Genomic DNA, 21,364 nt, shown 5'->3' on the forward strand with positions numbered 1-21,364 from the left:
AGCAGCGCAGCCCACGGGCCGCCGGCGCTCATGCCCGGGTAACCCTCTGCCCCCCTGTCCCGGGGCAACCAGTTCAACCCTGGGACACCCCCATCCCCCTTAGCCCCGCCCCTGCACCCCTGGGGGCCCCTGTGGCTAAGGGACACCCCATAGCTCTGCCCCCCACTGACCCTTGACACCCCCATAGCCTTTATGCTCCCACTGGCCCGTCAGTAACCCGTGGGGCTGCGGTCCCCTGAAATCTAGGGGAGCCCCTAGACACCCCCAAGCCCCCTTTAGGCCTTGGAGCTGCTGGAGCCCCCAGCATGCCCCGAAATCCCGAGGGAGCCCGGTAATCCCCAAATTGGCCCCAGGAGACCCCCGTTGTCTCTCTGTTGACCCCCTCTCAGCCCCCCTGCACCCCGCACAGCCTAGACACCTCCTGTCCCCAGCCCCCGCAGCCCCTCACACCCCCGGCACCTCTCTCTGCTGTGCGGTGACCCCCGGCCCCCTCCCCCGAGGGCCCGTTCCTCCGGGACACCCCCAACCCTACACCCGGCTCCCTGGGGGCACTGCTCTCCATGCCCCCCGCACGGCGCTCTCCGGCCCTGCAGCCCCTGCCTGCGCCCCCCCTAGGGACCCATGACCCGGCTGCTGGGGTGCCTCTCGCCCCATAGCAGGGGAGGCAGTCAGGTGAGGGTTGGGATTGAATGCAATGGGGCTGGGCCTATGGAAACCAGTGGGGCGTATTGTGGGGCGAGGAGAGGGGAACTGAAACAAGCAGGGGGCAGATACCCCACTCCCTGCCACCTGCCCGGCTCGGAAAGGGCAGGGGCATGTATGTGAGTCTGTTGGGAAAGACTTTTCCCCCAGGACCACAGGAGATTTTGGGGTGGCAGCAGCAGTGCAAATCCACTCACTCCCCCCTCCTCGGTTGGTCCAAGGCAATAAATGGGCCCATAAATTCACACGGCTTCATCACACAAAATGGTTAAATGACCAGGAAGTTCAGAGAGCTCAGCTGGCTTCGTCTCAGGGCAGACTTATTATTAAAGAAGAGTAGGGAACAGGGGACAGAAGAGGGAAAAAACAACTCAAACACCAGCCATGTCAAATACTAAGTTAGCTTTCCTATTAGCAACATCCTTTATTTCTGTTCTCGTCACCCGCCGCCAGCATTCACCGTTACTGGAGAGGGGAATAGCAGTCCCTTTGTGGGGGAGGAGAGGTGAGAGAGGCAGGAGCGGTGGTTGCAGGTCCGGTTGCTCGAGTCCGCTTCTGTTTCCCTGTAAATGCAAGAAGTCCTGCACGCCTGAGACAACAGTGCAGCAGAGAGAGAGAGAGAAGGCGGCTTTTGTTTCGGGCCCTGCTTCCCTGGTAACCTCGCTGCTGGAGGAACGCATGCCCCGCACCCAGGCGTATCCAAGCCGGGTGGCTGAAGACGTTGTCTGTACCTGCCTCTCCAGTTCCTGGGCTCACGGCGGGCTGGGAAAGAGTGAGGCTTGGCTAGCTCAGTCAGGCTTGCCTTTTAAAGGGAGGAGTGGGGAAGAGAAGAAGTCAGACCTAGGTTCATCGGGCCCAGTCTCCTGTCACAGAGAGCAGAGGCTGAAAGGGAGAGTGAATGGATCTGAGCAGGGTTTTCTCCTGTTCTTCTCTCACCTGCAGCCTCCAGCATTTAGGGTCTAAGAGCCTTTATACACGCCATGTTTTTTTCCCTTTCTTACGCTATAACTGTGTGACTGTTTGCACGAGTGGGATTTACAGGGAATTGCAGACAGGGCTCAATTCGTTCGAAAGCCCACTGCATGCAAACACTGACGCAACACTCCAAAATAAAAAAGTTTAAACGTTATAAACCTATTTAAGTCCATTAGGATTAAGCCCCGTGACGTGTACAGGCACCCTAGGACATATTGATGCAGAGGCCGTGCCCCTCACTCCATGCTCGACAGCCACCGATACCCCTTTCCTTTGAGCACATTGTCGCCTGGGGTTATATATTGCTATGTTGATCAGTATATATCGACCCATGCTACAAACGTGTCCAGTCCCTTTGTGGATCTGGCTGAACCCTCAGCTTCCACTGCATCTGGTGGCCACAAGCCCCCACTTTAATGACCCACCGGGTGGGAAAGATTTGCCTTTTGCTGCTTTTAAATTGTCAACCTCCTCGTTTCATGTCGGGCCCTCTCGTTCTTGTGTGGCGAGAGACAGGCAGTAATAAATCTCTAGCGACTTTCCCTTCACTACTGTTTCATATGTTGTAAACCCTTCTCAGCTGAGCAGGCCTGGCTGCGTTAGTCTGGCCTTGTGCGCAAGGCCCTCCAGACCGCTCTTTATCCTTGCTGTCGTTCACCTGGAGAGCGGGAAGCTGCATTACACATCCCAGGGGCTGTTTGGGGCTTGAGCAAAGCCGGTGAAGGTGCCGTGTTGCCTGACCCTGTCTCTCGGTAGAACACGAACCATAAAATCATAGAGAAGTAGGGCTGGAAGGGGGGTGCTCTGTGGTGTCAAGGTCCTCCTGGGGTCTCAGGAGAGGGCTTGGGTGGAGGTACAGCTGGCCCCTTTCAGTCCACCCATATTGCTCTCAAATGGTGGTTTATACCGCAGGCCTGATGTCAGGGATAGCTCAGCTTTCCTTGGCTTTGTTCATTAATTAAGGCTAATTTGTTCCCTCATTAAACCTAATTTCCAGCAAGCTAATTTTAGCCCCTCTACTCTTCACTCCCCTGTTGCACTTGGTTACCAGCCTTCTCTCTCTTCTCCTCTGCTATGTTTTATCATCTCATTTGCAAACTGCCCCATGAACACCCCCAAGACAGTCCCGGAGAGCTCACTGCCCTCTGGTCTGCTCTACCCCATCGCACTTGAAAAGCAAAAATCTCATGCATGTAACATGGGGCATGTCCTCTACTTGAAGAGGGAGAACAGCTCTCAGCGTGAACCCTTCTTTAATGCACTGGGCTTTCTGCCCTCCTGTAAGTCACAGTGCAATTGTAGGTCGCCAGCTCCATGGAAGAGACTCAGCAGGAGCAAACCTGGGAAGGGAGATGGCAAGATCCATACAATCCTAGTGTGATGGAGGCCTTGGGGGTCACCTAGTCCTGGACCCTACACGGAGGCATGCTGTGCTTGCAAATCTTTCAGGAAGGAGATTGCACAGCTCCCCTGGGCAGCTGGTTTCATTGCCCTGCCGTCCTTGCCGCTGCTGAGATCTGACCCCGTTCTGCTCCGCTGTTTAAACCCTCTGCCTCTTGCCCTGCCCTCCGTGGTTGCTCTCCCTCTTCTCTAAGGCAGTCTTTTGGGTAGGTGCAAGCTGTTCTCAAGTCCCCCTTTCATCTCTTTTTCTCCAGGCTAAACCTGCCTTGCTCTCTCAGCTCGCATGCTGTATGTCAGCCCCTTCATCCTCATCGCTCCACCCCTCTGAACCGTCTCTAGTTTCTCTATATCTTTCTTTAATGCAAAGCCCAGCTCTGCACGCAGGACTCGGGCTGAGGCCTGATCAGGATGAAGCCTTGCCTGGGATGATTCAGTTGGGGCTGGTCCTGCTTGGAGCAGGGGGCTAGACTAGATATGACTCCTGAGGTCCCTTCAACCCTCACTGTCTGTGACTCTATAAGTAGGACCAGCGTCTTCTCCCTGCCTTTGTTCTCAGAAAGAGCCAAAGCACTTGAGGCAGGCGCCCAGCATAGGGATTTGCAGCCTGAGCAGCTAAAGTTTGTCACAATGACAGGCCACAGAAAACAAGACCTCATTACAGGAACTATCGATGAACCTGAATTATCCCTGGTGCCAGCAATTGTCCCATGAACAGCAATGCATTGAAGACCTGCCTGCAAAGAGGCAAGCCTAGATGTACAGCAACATAGATGATTTCTGTTACTCCGTGACTCACAGATGGAGTGACTGACATCCATAGATAACTGTATGGAAAAATGTACTCTCCAGGAGAGGCGTAGGGTGGGTGGAAGGAGCTATTACGTTTCTTGTTCTTCACAAATTTCTTTCGATGAGCCTGTCCTCATCGCATGCATCCAGCATCGGAAACATCCAGAGCCTTAGCTTGAAATTCCTCTGTTTTCCTTCTTTTGTTCTTAAGAAAAAGATCAACTCGCTGGAGATACAAAAATACAATTTTAATGCTGAGCTTTGAGTCATGCGAAAGTCGGGCAGTTTATCAGAGTTGTGGTTGATATAGCAACCGTTGTGGGGCCATCCTGCACATACAGATTAGCCGCAGACCCAGCAGCTGCTGGTACGCGGCACTTTTCCTCCAGAGACCACACAAGTCCCAGTTGCAGCCAGTCTCTAGGCACTACAGTTGTGGGGTCTAGTTGACAGCCAGTATCACGTGGAGCACCCCCAGGGTCAGTCCTGGGGCTGGTTTTCTTCAATGTCTTCATCAACAACCTGGAAGATAGTATGAGGTGCACCCTCAGCAAGTTTGCAGATGACACCAAGCTGGGGGGAGTAGTAGATACGCTGGAGGGTCGGGTTAGGATTCAGAGTGACCTCAACAAATTGGAGGATTGGAGCAAGAGAAGTGCCCAACAAGGACAAGTGCAAAGTCCTGCACTTAGGAGGGAGCAATCTCCTGCCCGGTGCAGGCTGGGGGGACAGGCTGGGCAGCAGCTCTGCAGTAAAGGACCTGGGGGGCAGGGGACAAGAAGCTGAACAGGAGCCAGCAGTGTGCCCTTGGTGCCAGGAAGGTGAACGACATCCTGGGCTGCATTGGGAGGAGCGTTGCTAGCAGATCGAGGGCAGTAATTCTTCCGTCTATTCAGCATGGGGGAGGCCACATCTGGAGTCCTGGGTCTAGCTGTGGCCCCCCACTACAGAAGGGATGTGGACACATTGGAGAGAGTCCAGCGGAGGGCAATGAAAATGGCTGTGGGGCTGGGGGACAGGATTGGTGAGGAGAGGCTGAGGGAACTGGGCAGATTTAGTCTGGAGAAGAGAAGACCGAGGGGGATTGAATAGCAGCCTCCACCTCCCTGCAGGGGGGCTGCAAAGAGGATGGAGCTGGCCTGGTCTCAGTGGGAGCAGATGACAGGACAAGGAGCAATGGAGGGGATGGACTAGATGTGACCTCCAGCGGCCCCTTCCAGCCCCACTGCTCTAGAATTTCTATGATTTCCCTAAAATGGGACCTTTGCCCCAAAATTTGGCTAATCAGTCCTGGACTGGCTGGCCCAGCAGATTTCTGCATTGCAGGAAACAAAAGTTTCTCATGTGGAGGGTGGTGAAGCACTGGAAGTGGTGCAGTCTCCATCCTTGTAGGTGTTGAAGACCCGGGTAGACAAAGCCCTGGCTGGGATGATGTAGTTGGGACTGCCCCTGCTTCGAACAGGAGGTCAGACTAGATGTGACCTCCTGAGCTCCCTTCAGCCCTCGTTTTCTACGATTCTATGATTCTACAGCCAGTGTAGTAAATGTAAGATTGCAAAGTGCTCCAAAGAATGGGGCAAGTATCATCAATGCCATTTTACAGCTAAGACCACGGAGGCAGAAGGAGGCAGGGGAAGGATGTACTCAAAGCCACAAGAAGTCATTGGCCAAGATGCGATGAGACTGCAGGTCTCATGGCCTCCACTCTTGCATAGGGCGATGCAACATATCGTGTGTGCACAACCTGGGGGTGACCTGGTGGCTGTGATGCTCGTGGCTTCGAATAGGTGGATTTTTGCATGTAGAGATTGTCGGCTAGCATCTCCCATGCCCTGGCCAGAGCTTCCCACTCATGACCAGTGAATTTCGTGTGTCACTCAGCGAATTTCAAGCTCTTGCCCCATTTGGGTTTCCTCATGGAAAGAGTTTTTAGTTGGTGACCTTCAAGAGTATGCCTGTAGTCTCCGTGGCTTGCTAATAGAGCCACTCAGTACAGGCCACGTGTGTTTCTCCTTATCATCTGTGGAGGAAGAAAATAGGAGGGGAGTTTTTTCCCTTCCTCATTCATCTTGCATTAACACCCTGCATAACGCATGAGTCAATGGAAGGAGATAGACTTCTCAAGTGCACCTGCCTATGATATCTCTCTCTTGGCTTGAGAGGAGTCCTCTGGCTCTTGCCCTGATAAGGGTTCAGAAGTATTTCTGCTTGGCCTCCCATGATAGCAGGTGGGTGTCGGGATGGCATGGGCATTCATGCCGTTTCTCCCTCTTTCTTCCCTTGCTCCCTTTGTTCATATAGGTGTAGGCACCCAATCTGCAGAAGAATTTGGCTGCCTCTCCCAGGCTGTAAGCAGGATTTAGGAGCCTCTGTGAAATGGCCAAATATCTGGAGTTTTCCAGGATAGTCCCAGAGTATAGGGCTGAGTCCTGGGGTCTTCAAAAGCTGAAATGGTCCCTCTGCTTTCCCTGTGGCAGGTCTGGGTGTGATGACTTGTGTTGTGTCAGGGATGATGATAGTTTTAGGAAGAGTTTAGATTATGGATGGTATAAGATGGTTTGGATAGGGCTGACCCTGCCTCAGGCAGGTGGATGGACTAGATGTGACCTCCAGAGGCCCCTTCCAGCCCCACTGCTCTAGGATTTCTATGATTTCCCTAAAATGGGAACTTTGCCCCAAAATTTGGCTAATCAGTCCTGGATTGGCTGGCCCAGCAAATTTCTGCATTGCAGGAGACAGTGTCTTGATTTTTCAGGGCGCAGCCTGAGGTCTCAGCAAGACATGTCCTGGTTCCCAGGGAGGTGTGGACTGCTCTGCATGCTGGCCTCGTTCATACAGTGCCGTGTCCGGGGAAATCAGTGGCATTGCCCTCGCCTGACTCTGCAGGACTGTGGAGCGTCCGGGACCTGGGCTGTGCTCTTCTGAGGGTGGTTGCTTTTAGGTTAAATTCCTCAGAGAATAGAGACCCGCAGGCAGTGGGCAACAGTCTCGCAGGCAACAGGGGTCCCCAGAAGCATCTTGGTCCTAGCAGCACTGAGCCACCCAATGGGCACGTCTTCACATGCACATTTACTGCGCATTAGCCAAAATTACTGCACCATTTGGGCACCCATCTAAATGTGCACACCTGTACTCAGTAAATACAGTGACTTATGCCAGCTTGAGTGTAAATTTGATACCTGCATCATGATTAGGTACTGTGCAGTAACGCACGTGTAGACGCCATACTGTGCAGTAGTACTGTGTGTGTGGACTGACTTGGGAGTAACTTTAGTCCCAAGTCAGACCGTGCACAGTGTTAATGAGCATTAACCTCTGCACATGTAGAAGCTGGCTTGTTCGCATTATAGCACAGTAAATTTGAGCCAGCATAAATGCACGTGTAAACATGTGCAGCATGTAGCTCTCAGCTCCTGCCTTGCCCTGGCAGGGGGGATGGTGTGCGATCTCACCCAGCTGGTCCCTGGCCACGTCTAGGAGGTGGAGCAGTGGGTTTGAACCCCCTTATGCTGAGAAGGGCAATGAACCCACGTCTCCCACTTCCCAAATGAGCTCCCTATCCACTGAGCAGAAGGGGCAAGCAGAAGCCCCTGGTTCTCTGCTTGCATCCCCCTGGTCTCTGTATCCCGCGCTTTGAAGGGGAAGCCATAGACACCCACTCTCTGACTGTAAATCCCAAACTGTGGGAGGCACCTCCAGGTTGCACTGTGTAAGCCCTGGAGGGGACTGGGATTTCACCCAACCCCGAGACCTCCTTGGTGAGGGGAGGTGATGCCCTGCCCTGTTCCGCGCTGTCCGATGGGAGCCGTGCGAGGCTGTGGACTCTGCGCCAGGGCTGGGTTCATCATTCATTGCATTCACAGGTCTTTAGGTATGGTGTGGTGCCAGCATCCATGCTTATGCCCCTCTGACAAGCACCCTCACTAAGCTCCTGGAGATGTAGCCAGCTCCTTTCTCAAAGACAAGGCTGCACTCAAGTTTGCACACATCGTCTCCTGCTGAGGGATCTGTTCGCGTCAGGGGGAACGCTGTCGCTTTGTTTGTACTTCCCTGACAGCTTTGCTCGCAGCGGAGAGAGCGCTCTCTCTGTCTCTGAGAGCAGCATTTTTCCAACCGTTGTCAAGAAGATAGAGAAAAAAACACACTTCCCCCCCCCCGGGTGACATAAGTGGCATATTTTTAACATGCTTAGTGTCTCAGGGCTGCATCTTGGGAGTCAGCATAGAGAGCTGGGGCTGCTGGAAGCTACACTTTTCCGGTCTATGGTGCAATTTGGTTGTCATTTATGTTATGAGTCTTAGGCTGTGCGACACTTCTGCAATGTGAAATGTGGTCGTCGGATGGTCTGTTGGGTTTTACTGGCTCCCTGTTGCAAGGTAAAGGGAACGTCAGGCCCAGCTGTAACACTGAGGAAGGAGATTGGTTATATTTAGAGTGAATTATCACCCCTTTGGATTGCTACGGCTGGTCTCTCTGTGTGGTTATTGCTTGAAAACAGACCTCGCCTCTGAACGAGCTGCTCTCAGGAGCTGGGTTTGGGTTGTCAAATATTGGAGATCCGCTTTTCTCCAAGGGCCAGAAAGGTGGGGGCCTTTGCTAGCTGTAAGCACAAAAGCAAAGCAAACCCTGCATGATGAGCCCTACAGGTTGTACTGTATCATTGTATGGGATGGTGTGGACAGGGCTGACCCTGCCCCAGGCAGAGGATTGGACTAGATGTAACCTTGGGAGCAACCACTTAGGATTTCTTCGATTCTCCACCTGACAGTCTCTATCCCATCGGGAAGGCAGTGGGATGCCCATAGTGTAGATGAAACTAAGGGGCAGACTACTATGCTTTCTCATGAGTCTGGTGCTCAGGTCCTTTGTTAGCATCAGCAGTGTTGAAGCAAAGACACTGGGAGTAAAGCTGCTTGCTCTTCTCAGTGTCTTGGGACTTTTAATGACCAGCCAGGAAGACGCAGCATTGCTAGCACTGCAATGGACACAACCGCATGCACAAATACAGACTGGGGAGTAACTGGTTGCAGTACTGCAGAGAAGCACCCACAGACATCGAGAGTGACATGTGTGCACGCTTGGGCAGTTGTCCCCGTGTTAAATTCCCTGATGCCATCTGCTCAAAGCCCCAGGATTTAGAACGATTATGAGGTTCTGCTGCATTGAAGCTGGAAATCAGTAGTGGGCGATTTTGGGTCCTTCTTCTCCGGGGGAGGTTTCTGATCTACCTGAGCTCGCCTTACACGCCTGTGTTATGAGTGAACAGGTGCGCCACCCAGTCACGCTCCCTCCCTGACCCATCCCCAGAGCAAGTTGGGTTCATCCAATGCCAGACGCTGGGATCCAGAAGACAAAATCTTTGAGGCTCACCCCTGGACTCGCGGGCTGGTTGAGAAAGCAGTAAAAGTAGCAGACGATCAGTAGCAGCTTCCTGCTTATTCTGCATCATGGTCTTCTTGCCCTGCTGCCTTTGCAGGTCCATTGGCAGTGGTTTTCCTACAATATAACCCCCCATGTGGGCTGCGTCATTGGATTTCTTAAAATAAAAACCATACCAGTAGCTACTGGTCTTGGGTTTCTCCCATCTGCCTGCAGATAGAAGAGGTACCCGGAGCACCTCTTGCCTGCATCTCTCCCAGCCCCCCAGCGGACTTTGCCCAGAAAATGAAACTTCTTCGGTGCTCTGTCACCTGGTTTAGCTGGGTGGGAGGGAGAGGGGGCTGAGTGGCACAAGTGTCTGTCTCAAGCAGACATGTCTCAGACAGGTCTCTGGAAGGAGATGCCCAGAAAATGTCAAAGGAGGGTTGAATCCTAACTCTGGACTGCAGAAAAGATGGCTTTCCCCCTCCTCTGGATTGCAGGTGCCCTGGACTGTGCACATCTGGTCTCTCTCCATCAGCCACCTAGAACTGAGACCCTTTTGCTAACATTTTTAAAGGCAAATACAGTAGTACAGAACCCAGCTCCAATTGAATTCAGCAGGCTCCTTCACTAGACTCTTACGGTTCTTTAGTATCTGCAACAGCAGGAGCATCTGCAAAACAAACTTGGTATCCCCAAGTAAGCGAGCCTGGCCAGAAAGAAAAGGCGAGGCTTTTCTTCACGCCTCCATCCGACAGAATCGAAGGTCTGCATGAGATGCACATCTGCAAATCCATCTTAATGCTCCTCTTTCCACTGTGCACATAACATCTATTCCCTTCCCTCCCCCGGGCTGGAAACTGAACTCCTTGGAGAGGGTTAGCCATGCTGAAAAGCTGATTTCGTGCAATTATTAGAATAAGGCAGAGAGACAATCATGCTGTCTTTTTTTAGAAATCCTGCGAAAATGAGCGGAAGGTGCGAAGGGCTGTTTTGGGGAGGGGGAGGTGGGAATACGTTCTTGGTTTATTGCTGTTGTGAACACTCTTGTTAGGAGTAAGATGGGATTTTTCCTTAAGAAATGCTGGAAGAGCTGCAGGAATTTCCACCTCCTGTGGGCTACGGGCCAGAACGGCAACCGGTGTATATGGTCATCAGAGCTAAAGCCACTTAGATGAGTTGAGTACGTGGCCCTAGAGAGCGATGGAGCACAGGACAAGCATCAAGGATGACCATTGATGGCCAGAGCAGAGTTGCCGCCGTCATGCATTAAATTAATGCTGTCCTAGATCTTACCCAGAAGGTTGATGGGTGCCAGGCTGGCACGTGTCATGCCAGGGGCAGTGGCCTTGAGAGTGAAGACAGGGGTTTAGTAACTGCAGAGCCATGTTGCACGGGGAGATGCAATTGGAAATTAAGAGGAAAGGTGAATAAGCTGCATGGTGCATGTGGGGGTTGAGAAGGGTGGCGACGTGGGCCCGTCTATGCATGGACGCCAGTCCTGGCAGAAGGAGTTTGGAGGTCCTGTATGGAAGGGCAGCAGGGCTGACCAGCAACCTGCATGGGGTGGGTAGGGAAGAGAGAGCTGTGTGGGATTGTGGTGGAGAAGGCAGAAGGACCGGCTTCATGGGGCCAGAGCCCGGTGGGCAGCATTGGAGGGGTCTGCTCCTGCTTGCTGGGTTTGGGTCCGGAGGGAGAGATGTCCCCAGACCCAGTGGGAGATGGGCAGAGAGACTGAGACCCATCCATCTGCCCCCAAGTGACTGGTGGGATGGAGGGGAGGGAGAGGCAGCAGCATGGGGGCATGGTTGATACTCCCCTGCCCCGGGGGGTGGGGTGCGGCCTTCATCACCCCCTTCCCAGGAAAGGGTTTGAACCATTGAGGCACAAGACAGGTATTGCCCGGACCCCCCAGCACCCGGCCTGTTGCTTTGTGTAGTTACCATTTATTGGCTGGTACTGGAGAAGAGAGGGAGGGGCTAGAGGCAGCGAAAAAACAATACAGCAAGTCCTGCGAGGAAGGGGTGAAGGAGCTGGGCATGTTCAGCTGGCGGAAAGGTGCTTAAGAGGGGCCATGACAGCAGCCTGCAAATACCTGAAGGGCTGCGATAAGGAAGAGGGAAAGCCCCTGTTCTCCCTCGCTGCAGAGACGATGCAGGCCACTGGCTGGAAGTCACAGCTGAGTAGGTTTAGGTTGGATCTCAGGAAAAATGTCTTCACCGTCAGAGCAGGGAGGAGCAGGAGAGATGCCGGGGAAGGTGGGGACTCTCCATCCCTGGAGGTGCCAAGGAGAGGGTGGACAGACACTGGTGGGGGATGATCTAGGTGCAGTGATGCCTGTGCTCTGCTATGGGGATCCCCCGGCTTCTGGGCTGTGCTGGTTCCCCCTCCCCTCCTTCCTGCTCCCTGTCTCAGGGGGTTTTAAGCCTCCCCCAGAGGTGCTGGCGGCAGCCCAGCCTGGGAATGGGCACGGGGCTGTGCCAGTGCTCCTACTGGCACCAACCCCGCAGGGTCCTGGCTGGAGGGTCTTGCCCCTCTGCTCAGGGTCAGACCGATGCTGTATTTGGGGTCAGGAAGGGATTTTAAACCATGTTCATTCCGATTGATAGAAACTGGGGGTTTGCCTTTCTCCATCGCAGGGGCACGCAGGGACACGGTCTCTACCTGGGATCTCTTAAGTGTTTATTAACTTTTCATAGAAGCAGGACATTGGCCGCCGCGGTGCCCCTGCTTTAGCTGGGGCAGTTTCAGGTGTGATGTCTATGGTGTGTCAGCGCTGATGGTAGTTTTGCTAAGAGTTTATAGATGATGGCTTTGTCTGCGCTGGTTTGCACAGGGCTGATCCTGCCTCAGGCAGGGGTTGGATAGATGTGACCTCTGCAGCTCCCTGCCTGCCCCACGGCTCTGGGACTTTATGATTTTGCCCAAGGGCAGTGGAGGGACCCAGATGAGTGCCCAGCACCCTATTCCTTCCATGCCAGTGTCCATCTCACTGAGCCATGTACCTGGTTATCTTCTCCCAGGCCCCACAGGCATCACTTCCTTGGCTACTCAGCGGGCCGGCATCGAGAGGAGGATGGCAGTGTAGGAGACGCAGGTACAAACCCTGTCTGCATCTCCAGCTTACTGGGGCAAGGACCCTAACCCCTAGGCAGTGGCGCTTCCCTGGTGTCAGACACCCACCGGGTGTGTTTGTTCGGGGGGCTAACGTGTTGGGACTCACCTGGCATCACGTCTGCTCCACGCAGGCCCACGGCAGCACAAGCAGCACTTTGGCATGGGAAGGGGCAGTGCCCTCCACCCACCCAGAGCATCTTCTTCATGGCATCTGCAAGCGCTTCCCAGCCTGAGGCCTGTAAGGCTCTTCCCTCCTCTCCTTTGCTTTGTTTCTGCCTCCCTTTCTCCTGCATTTTTTTCCAAAAACCATTTCATTTTCCACAAAAGTTCCCTTGTTTGCTTGCTAGGCTAACAGAACGAGAGGGGGGCCTGCAGGGGATGGGAGCAATGAGGTCTCCCTCATTATCCCAAAGACTTCTTTATTGCACCTAAATCAAAGGCAGATCTTTGGGAACAGGCAGAGACCTATCACTGCTGGCACCAGGGGATGTGCAATTAGGAATGAGGATGTTTCACATGTCTTCAGCTGCCATGGCTCTTGCTAATGAGAGGTCGTTAGCCATCTGAAGCTCTTTTTGTAGCTGGACGGCCATTTTTATGCCTTGATAATTACTTTGCATGTATAGCATTTGCTGTTCTGCTCTGGGCCAGTTGATCATAGCTCAGTGCCTTTCCGGTGTCCTGCAAGTTGTCTAAGCCTGTGTTGTGGTAAGCTGTGGCTGTGCAGAGAGCAGTGTGTCATCACCTGGAGATCCAGCTGCCCTCGTGGGTGTAAAACAGCCCAGGGTTTTATCGCCTGGCCAGCTGGATGTCAATGATTTCTATGATTTCTGTGATTATGGATTTGTCTGGGCTGGCTTGGACAGGGCTGATCCTGCCTCAGGCGGGGAGCTGAGCTACATGCATCTCCCAGCTCCATTTCTATATATTTCTGTATTTCTGAGTGGACTTGATGACCTCAGAAGTCCTTTCCACCCTGACTTTTCTGTGATTTGGAGACATGGCGTACAGGAGCTGATGGAAAACCCTTCTCCTGCTGCCGCTCACCATGTCTCCACGCTTTCATGGCTGCAATGGGAGTAGTTTATAATGAGGACAAGGGACCAGCAGCTCCCTGTGCATGAAGGGGTGGATCCAGGGGGGTGTCACGGTGCAGTTGCACCCCTCTTTGAATCCTGCTCCATCCAAATTTTAAAAACTAGCTGTGGGGCTGGTGAGGAGCAGCATTTCTATTCAGGCAGTGCTAAGAGACTCAATAGACTTCATGGCTCCTTGTCATCTCCCTGATTCCTGCTAATCTCTCTTCACTCTGTAGGTGACAACAATCCTCTCTCCTTTTGAATGGTCTTAAGACTTTACTATTTAAGCTACCTTTTCTTCTGCAATTCTGCTGTCTGGTAGGCATGCCCCTCTCCTATTTCACAGCCCTGCCAATTGTTTTTAGCTCCAACTGAAACCTTATCTCAGGTGTGGTCATGTTAACTCAGGTGCAGCAATGACCGACCACAGCATATTGTCAAGACATGCCAGAAGACTAGATTTTGCTTCATGAATCTGAATAAGAGACACACACTGATCTGTAATGACTGCAGGACTAATAACATAAGATCTTATAACTATGTTGACCTTTTTTTTTTCTTTGCCTAGTTTCTTGGTGTATTTTAACCTTTCTAAGATATAATCTAGCAAATGAGTGCACATTCCAGCTGGGTTTTTGCTTTTGTCTAAAACTGAATAATGTAGCATATTACAAAAGCTTCTGGTTCCTCCATAAGTGAAGAAAAATAGGTATCCTGTTCTATATGACTATGCACCACAACATCTGCACCCACCATTTCAAAATCCTAGATCCACCCATGGACCCTTAGCTTGCTGCCGTCCCTAACTAGACTTGTGTCTCCTCTGCGCAGGTATCATGGGCATGTCCCAAACGTGGCATTCTCCTTTGGTGACACCTACGGGAACACGACGATGAAATACTTCCAGGATTTCCGCAGCGCTGTCATGAAGACCAGCCGCAGCCCCTACAGCAAAGGGGGCTACTTCCCCACCCTCTTCTCCTATGACCCGGGGCTGGTGCTGGAGAGCCGGGCGCGGACTTGGGACAGGTGGCTGCACATCCCTTCCTACTCCCGGTTCAACCTGGATATCAACCGTTCGGGAGAGCTGCAGGAGTTTTACAAGGTGGGACATCTACATATAAATACGCCTGGGGCTGGACTTTACACAGAGTGATCGGGCGCTGCATGGGGACCAGTGCAACTAGTCAGCTCCAGGCGTTAGCAGTATATGCGGTGTGCATGTACCTCAGGGAAGGATGATTTTTAATTGCTCAGGATCATAGGCTGATAAGAAAGGCAGGATGGAAGGGACCTCATAAGGTCACATCCAGTCCAAACCCCTGCTCAAGGCAAGATCGGCCTCGACTAACCCACCCAAACTGCTCTTGGAAACTCCCAGGGATGGAGATGCCACCTTTTCTCCAGGTGCCTGTTCCCATGCCTGAGCACCTTCAAAGTTAGAAAGTCTCTCCTCATCCCCAGCCTCAGTTTCCCCTGCTGTAGCTTGAAGCCATTGGTCCCAGACCTGTCCCTTACAGCCAGAGAAAAACCCATCTCCATCTTCTCTATAATCAGCCCGGCCACTCACTTCCCAGTGTATGTATGGAGATGAGGCAGGTGAGCATCAGGAAACAGACTGGGTGCTTTTCTAGAGGAAATCAAGATCATCCTGCCTGTAAGGTCATGTGATGGAAATTTGAGGAGAGAGGTTAGGAAAGATTCCCACGGGCCTGTAACAGCAGAGCAGAGCTCCCCGCCTGTGGTTGAGGCTGCGGTCTTCCCTCTGCCTGCATCTTTTTCTTTGCAAAGGGCTACGAAAATGATTGTGGGGCTGGGGGACACAACTTGTGAGGAGAGGCTGAGGGAAATGGGTTTACTGAGTCTGCAGAAGAGAAGACGGAGGGGGATTGAATAGCAGCCTTCAGCTCCCTGCAGGGGGGCTGCAAAGAGCATGGAGCCGGGCTGGTCTCAGTGGGGGCAGATGACAGGACAAGGAGCAATGGGCTCAAGTTGCAGCAAGGAAAGTTAAGGTTGGATATTAGGAAAAGCATTCTCACTAGGAGGGTGGTGAAGTACTGGAACAGGCTCCCCAGAGAGGTGGTGGAGTCTCCATTCTTGGAGGTTTTGAAGACCCAGGTGGACAAAGCCTTGGCTGGGATGTCGTAGTTGGAGCTGGTCCTGCTTGGAGCAGGGGGTTGGACTAGATGCGACCTCCTGAGTTCCCTGCAACCCTTGTTATCTATGACTCTCTGATCTCAGCACTCCTTACCTGCAAGGGCAGCAGGATGGAGGAACCGACTGCCCATGGTGTATCACTGAACTTGGTTTTGTAGTCTGAGGGAACCTGCCTGGCACAGCTCAGAGGCTTGGATGTAGCAGCCTGTTCCCAGCCCAGCACAGAGAAGCCCCGTCTCGCTCTGGGAAGCAGGCTGGAAGTGAGAGGGGGGTGAGAAAAGAGGAACCCAGAGCCCCCCGGTACAAAACAGTGTTATTGCTGACATACATACCCACCCTCTGCCCCCTGTGAAGTGAGCAGCAAAGCGTGCAATTGCACAGGCATCTGGGAGCCAACCCGATGCACGCGTGAGCCTCTGTGCATGTCTGACTGCACCTGATCACTGTCTCCTGGGGTAGATGCAGTGGAGCCCCTCTTGCCTGACTCTGCTGCTCCCCAAATGAGGCTTCCTAGGCCTCATCAATAATTAAAACCCAAGCTGCCAAATGACTGAGCCAGGCGCCAACCCTGCTTATTGCAGTCGTTATCTACCTGTCTGCTACACGGGCTTGAGGGAGGGGGAGGGAGGGAGTTATTGCTTCCGAAACACAGCAGCAATTATTCCTAGATTAGAAAGGCCGCTGTGCTTTGCAGGCTGGAGAGGAATTTAGCCCCAGTCAGCCCCACTGAGAGCAAGCGTCTTAGCACTGGGCTCTGAGAGACGTGGCTTTGTGTCTCCATGCCCCTCAAGCCCCTGTTTTTCCCTCCAGCTTTCCCAGAAGCACCGCGAGCATTACCAGGACAAGACCGGGACCGTGCACGGCGTCCCCTACTTTGTGTTGCCGGTGAAGGAAGGGGACAGATATCCTCACCCTCTGGATCTGTGAGTAGTGCAGTGCACCAGCCCTGACAGCCACATGGGTGTAGGGACCCTACACTCCTAGGGTGTAGGGTCCTTGAGAAGTCAGGCTGGAAGGGACCCCCAGAGTAGCACAGCGTGACCCCAGATTCCCCACCCAGCTCATAGGAATCCTGGAGCAGCGGGGCTAGAAGCAAGCCACAGAGGTCACATCCAGTCCAACCCGTCGCAACCATCCCAGGCACATCCATTGTCCAGCTTTTAGCAAAACTATGCAATCACCCAGGACACAGCACAGAGCATCACACCTGCCCCTGCCCCAGGGAAAGCAGGGGGATGGCAGCAGCCAACATCCTGCTTCTTTCAAAGGTTAAAACAGTTTTGTGAGATCCCAGGTAGAGGCCATGCCCATACTACAGAGGAAGGCATACCATCCCGAGGCTGCACCAATCTGACCAGGGGGCAAAATCCTTCCTGACCTCAAATGTAGTGTCAGTCTGACCCTGAGCAGAAGGGCAAGACCCTCTAGCCAGGACCCCTGGGATTGAGTCCTAGCAGGAGCATTGGCATAGCTGGATTTTGCATCCCTCCTGTAGCCTCCCGTGCACACAGTTGGCTACTGGTGACCTGCCTCCTCCTCACACTCATCACACACCCTCGGGGTCCTGAGATGGGGTTGGACCAGTGCCAGATTTGTCCTTCTGGGCTGCGGGGAACAGCCCAGTGCAAGGACCAGAGTGGCCATGCAGGGGAAGTGGGGTTCTGGGTGCATCTAGCCCTAATTCTGCCAGATGTGGGTGGACTTCACTCCCACTGAAGCCCCTGGGAGCAGATAGCTCTGCACCACTGAGGGGTGCAGCCATGAACCCCCAGCTTGCCAGCCATCCCAGTGTGGAGCAGTCACCCCAATGGAGCAGGTGTTTGTGGCCCAGTGGGCCACTGGACGCTGTTGCTGTTGTGCTGCGTGCACGTTTTCCCCTCATCCAACCTCTCTGTCTTGCTGCAGGTCCAACTCCTAGCTTGCATGCTCCTCCATCCCCATCCCTGCTGCTGGCTAGCCCTCAACTCCCACCCTGCTCCCTTCTCCAGCCACAGCCCTTTCCTATGGATGCTGATGCCAGGTTCAGCCCCCAGGGACTGGGCACATGGCCTTGCACTGGGGTCCCTTCCTGCAGCAGTAATGAAGGCCATGTCTTGGGGCTGCGGGGACCAGGCTGGGGAGCAGGGAAGGGGCTTCCTCCTCCAGGAGAAGCAAGAAGGCAGGAGTGGGGTGGGGGCAGGAGGGATCTGTGCACCCAGAGGGGCCAAACCAGGTTGCATCTGGTCTGCGCGTACCATGAAAGAGAAGCGCCACATTTGCTATTCACATGAAGGTGGCTTCATATTAAAGCAGGGGGGGTTATGTCCATGCCTCCTGTTCCTCTTATGCTGCAGGGACATGGTATGAGATTGGTGTGGCTAATCTGCAGGACTGCAAGGGCAGACTGGAGAGGGGTTGGGCAGTGCAGTGACAGATGGGGCAGGGAGCAGAAATCAGAGTAGCAGATCAGGCAGGGAACGTAAAGGAGAGTGGAAATTGAACAGGGATCACAGGGAAGGAGACAGAAAGAGTAGCAGATCAGGGAGCACAGGGCAGGGAGCAGAAGTAGCAGATCAGAGTGCACAGGGCAGGGACCAGAAAGCAGAAGAGCAGATCAGGTAGGGAGCAGAAAGTGGAGCAGCAGACTGAGCAGGGAGCACAGGGCAGAGAGTAGAAAGCAGAGCTGCACATTATGCAGGGAACACGGGGCAATAAGCAGAAGGCAGAGCAGCACAGCAGCCAGGGAGCACAAGGCAGGGGGAGAAGCAGAGCAGCAGATCAGATGCAGGGCACGGAGCAGAAAGAGCATCCAGGGAGTGCAAAGCAAGGATCAGAAAGCAAAGCAACAGCCCAGGCAAGGAGGACAGGGCAAGGAGCAGACAGCAGAGCAGCAGGTCAAGCAGGGGAAAGGGATTGCAGTGGCACTTGTGGAGGGTGCAGGGTTGTATTTGCAGCCATGCCAACAAAACAGTGGGCCCCACTGTCCTGGATAACCCTGCTTTCAGGACCCCGCCTCTGAAACGCTCGCCGAGTAGGTTGCCCTGGAAGCCTGTGGGTAACTTGGACCACATTGCACTCAGGAAGCCTGGGGACACTGCGACACTGCTCATCCCTCAGGACCTGGGATTGTTTTCTCTTCCAGGTTTATAAGGTTGGGGATTTGTCTGTGATCTGTCTATGTTTCTCGCCTCTTTCCCCCATTTTGAACGTTGGATCCATTGTCCCTGGAAACAGCAAGAATTGTGTTGTCAGTCCCTAGTATCGCACAGGGACTCTGGCATCACCTGTGCTCTTTCCAGATTGAGTTTTATGAAGTTTTCTTGTAAACAGTTCTCTAAAATACAGGGTTGTGTGGACACGGGGGGCTCGACCTTACCTGTGTCCTTCATAGGGACCAGCATCACCCATCCCACCCCCTCTCATCTGCGGGCAGCCCTGGCCCAACCCCAGCTAAGAGAGACATGGGCCAGCTTCTGCAGGGACCCTCCAGGGATGGAGACCCCACCACTTCCCTGGGCAGCTGGCTCCTCTGTCCTGCTGCTCTTGCAGATAAGGAGTGCTGAAATCAGAGAACCATAGATATGAGGGTGGGAAAGGACCTCAGGAAGTCACATCTAGTTCAACCCCCTGCTCCAAGCAGGACCAGCCCCAACTACAACATCCTAGCCAGGGCTTTGTCTAGCCAGGCCTTCAACACCTCCAAGGATGGAGAGTCTACCACCTCCCTGGGGAGCCTGTTCCAGTGCATCACCACCCTCCTGGTGAAAAAGATTTTTCTTCTGTCCAACCTAAACTTTCCACGCTCCAACTTGAACTTCCCTTGCTGCAACTTGAGATTCCTCCTATCTCTGAAGACCAAGCCCAGCCCTGGAAAGGGACCTTCAAGGAGCGCAGATGAGCCCCTGCTGGGCCATCAGGGAGCTCCGGGCACGCCTGCTCACTGTAGCTTGGATCAGGACTTAGAGTAGAGATGTTATCTTTTATTAGACCAACAAGATTTTTGCAAAATCTTGTTGCTTGGATCTGCCTTCAACAACAGCCAGTTCCTCTCCTGGATCTGGAGCCTTGCTGGCTGGATGGACACATCAGTTAAGAGTCCTCATGGAGCTACGTGGTTTCAACCCGGATTCAAGGCCCAGGCCTCCTGCACGATGCGGGTTTACACGATGCTTTGTGACTGGTCATATGGTAGCTGGGTTTCGTGCCCCACTCCTGGGCTGTGCTGTCACCCCTCTGCCCTGCTCTCTGTATCTAAGATTGTGAGCTCTTTGGAGCCAGGGATTGTCCTGTGTTATATATCTGTACCGCATCACACAGAGTCACATCGACATGCTATGCAATCACAACGAACCCGGGGAGGCCTCAACTGGTTAACATTAGGATGAAACTCTTTAAATTGCTGGAGACTTGAAGTCACAATGTCCTGGGGTGGGTGACTACAGTCGGCCTCCCTGACCACCCCCACTGTAACACTGATTAGATGCTGTGCTGATTTCCTCTGGAGCATCAATCCACCCCAGAGGTGGGTGCATTTCTCCGGGGGGTGTCAGTATCCCAACATGCACCATCTTTATGTCACCTCTGTCATGATGTGACATGCAAATGTTACCAAAGGTGATGCATCAGATAGCCATGATATTGTTTGCAAGGAGAGGACCCGGCAAACCTCTTTCTAAGAGCTCACAGCTGAGAGGGACCCGCTGTCTCTTGAATCCAGGGTTCAACACCCAAAGATGCCCACAAATCATCTGCTGCAGCTCCTCACACACACCGCAGCCACAAAGCACATCATGGAAACACCCCCCCTGCAACAGGCTACAGGTACGAGACAGGGGAGACATGGCAGGAATAAATAGCTGATAACACACACCTATGCTTCATGCTAAGAGAAAGGCAAAACCCTCATGGTCCGTGCTAGGCTAATATGGGGGGGAATATCCTCCCTGACCCCAAATCTGGTGGTGGGTTCAGCCCTGAATTGAAAATCAAGGTCCTGTTTTGGACCTCAGTGGGCATCTCTTCACAGCCAGAAGCTCAAGCATCTTAGCCAGGTCTTCTGTGCTGTCCTTAAGCAGCCTTTACACCCAGGACTGGCCATCCCCTCCACACCGGGCACTCTCTCATGCAAATCCCCACCACAACATCCCCTGCCCTTCATGCTTCCAGCTCTCCCAGCTTCTTCCCAGCTCCTGGTCCCATCCCTGTTGTGTCCAGCACCGCAAGACCGAGCCATGCATTGCACCCATCCTCCCCAGGCCATCTCTGCTCCTTCCACTCTTGCTGTCTGCAGTTCTCAGGCCACCTCTGTCTCCTCTCAGCCCTACAGCAAATCCTCTCTGCCTGGGCAGAGCCCCCCACTGTCCTTCCTGATGTTCCCAATGGACCTGCCACCCCCCACTGCTGCAATATGGGGGGGATGGCAGATGTAGGCAATGTAGGGGGGCAGTCAGGAAGGCCAAGGCAGAGATGGGACTGGGACTAGCTTCCCGGATTAAGGACAGCAAGAAGTCCTTTAAATACATCGGGGATAAAAAGAAGGTTCCGGGTAACGTGGGGCCCCTGCAGGACACGTTAGGAAATTTGGTCATCGCACCAGATGATAAAGCCAACATATTTAATGATTTCTTTGCCTCCATCTTCCTAAGCAGGGACCAGAACAGCTCGGCCCCCCTTGGGCCCTGGGGAGGCGCACCTGGGCCAAGGGTCAGTGAGGAACTAGTTCAGAAACTTCTGGAGGGACTGGACGTATTTAAATCAGTGGGTCTGGACGATCTCCACCCCCCGAGTGCTGAGGGAATTAGCTG

General features: G+C 53.4%; 1 protein-coding gene and 1 long non-coding RNA gene across 2 annotated transcripts in view; one reads left to right on the plus strand and one right to left on the minus strand.

Moving 5' to 3' along the window:
• The first annotated feature begins 10 nt into the window (after positions 1-10).
• The window catches only part of CUNH2orf70 (chromosome unknown C2orf70 homolog), a 36,902-nt gene continuing 15,548 nt past the window's right edge, over positions 11-21,364 (plus strand). The window contains exons 1-3 of the mRNA XM_019537251.1: positions 11-38; positions 14,256-14,529; positions 16,392-16,504. Of these exons, the coding sequence (XP_019392796.1) occupies positions 31-38; positions 14,256-14,529; positions 16,392-16,504 (395 nt within the window). The 5' untranslated portion in view covers positions 11-30. The remainder of the gene's footprint in view (positions 39-14,255; positions 14,530-16,391; positions 16,505-21,364) is intronic.
• Positions 19,328-21,364, minus strand: part of LOC109311552 — a 7,879-nt gene continuing 5,842 nt past the window's right edge. The window contains exon 3 of the long non-coding RNA XR_002101536.1: positions 19,328-19,576. This is a non-coding gene — a long non-coding RNA (uncharacterized LOC109311552). The remainder of the gene's footprint in view (positions 19,577-21,364) is intronic.

Source organism: Crocodylus porosus, unplaced genomic scaffold, assembly GCF_001723895.1.
Source record: "Crocodylus porosus isolate Cpor-Errol unplaced genomic scaffold, CroPor_comp1, whole genome shotgun sequence".
In the NCBI taxonomy this organism is placed as follows: domain Eukaryota; kingdom Metazoa; phylum Chordata; order Crocodylia; family Crocodylidae; genus Crocodylus; species Crocodylus porosus.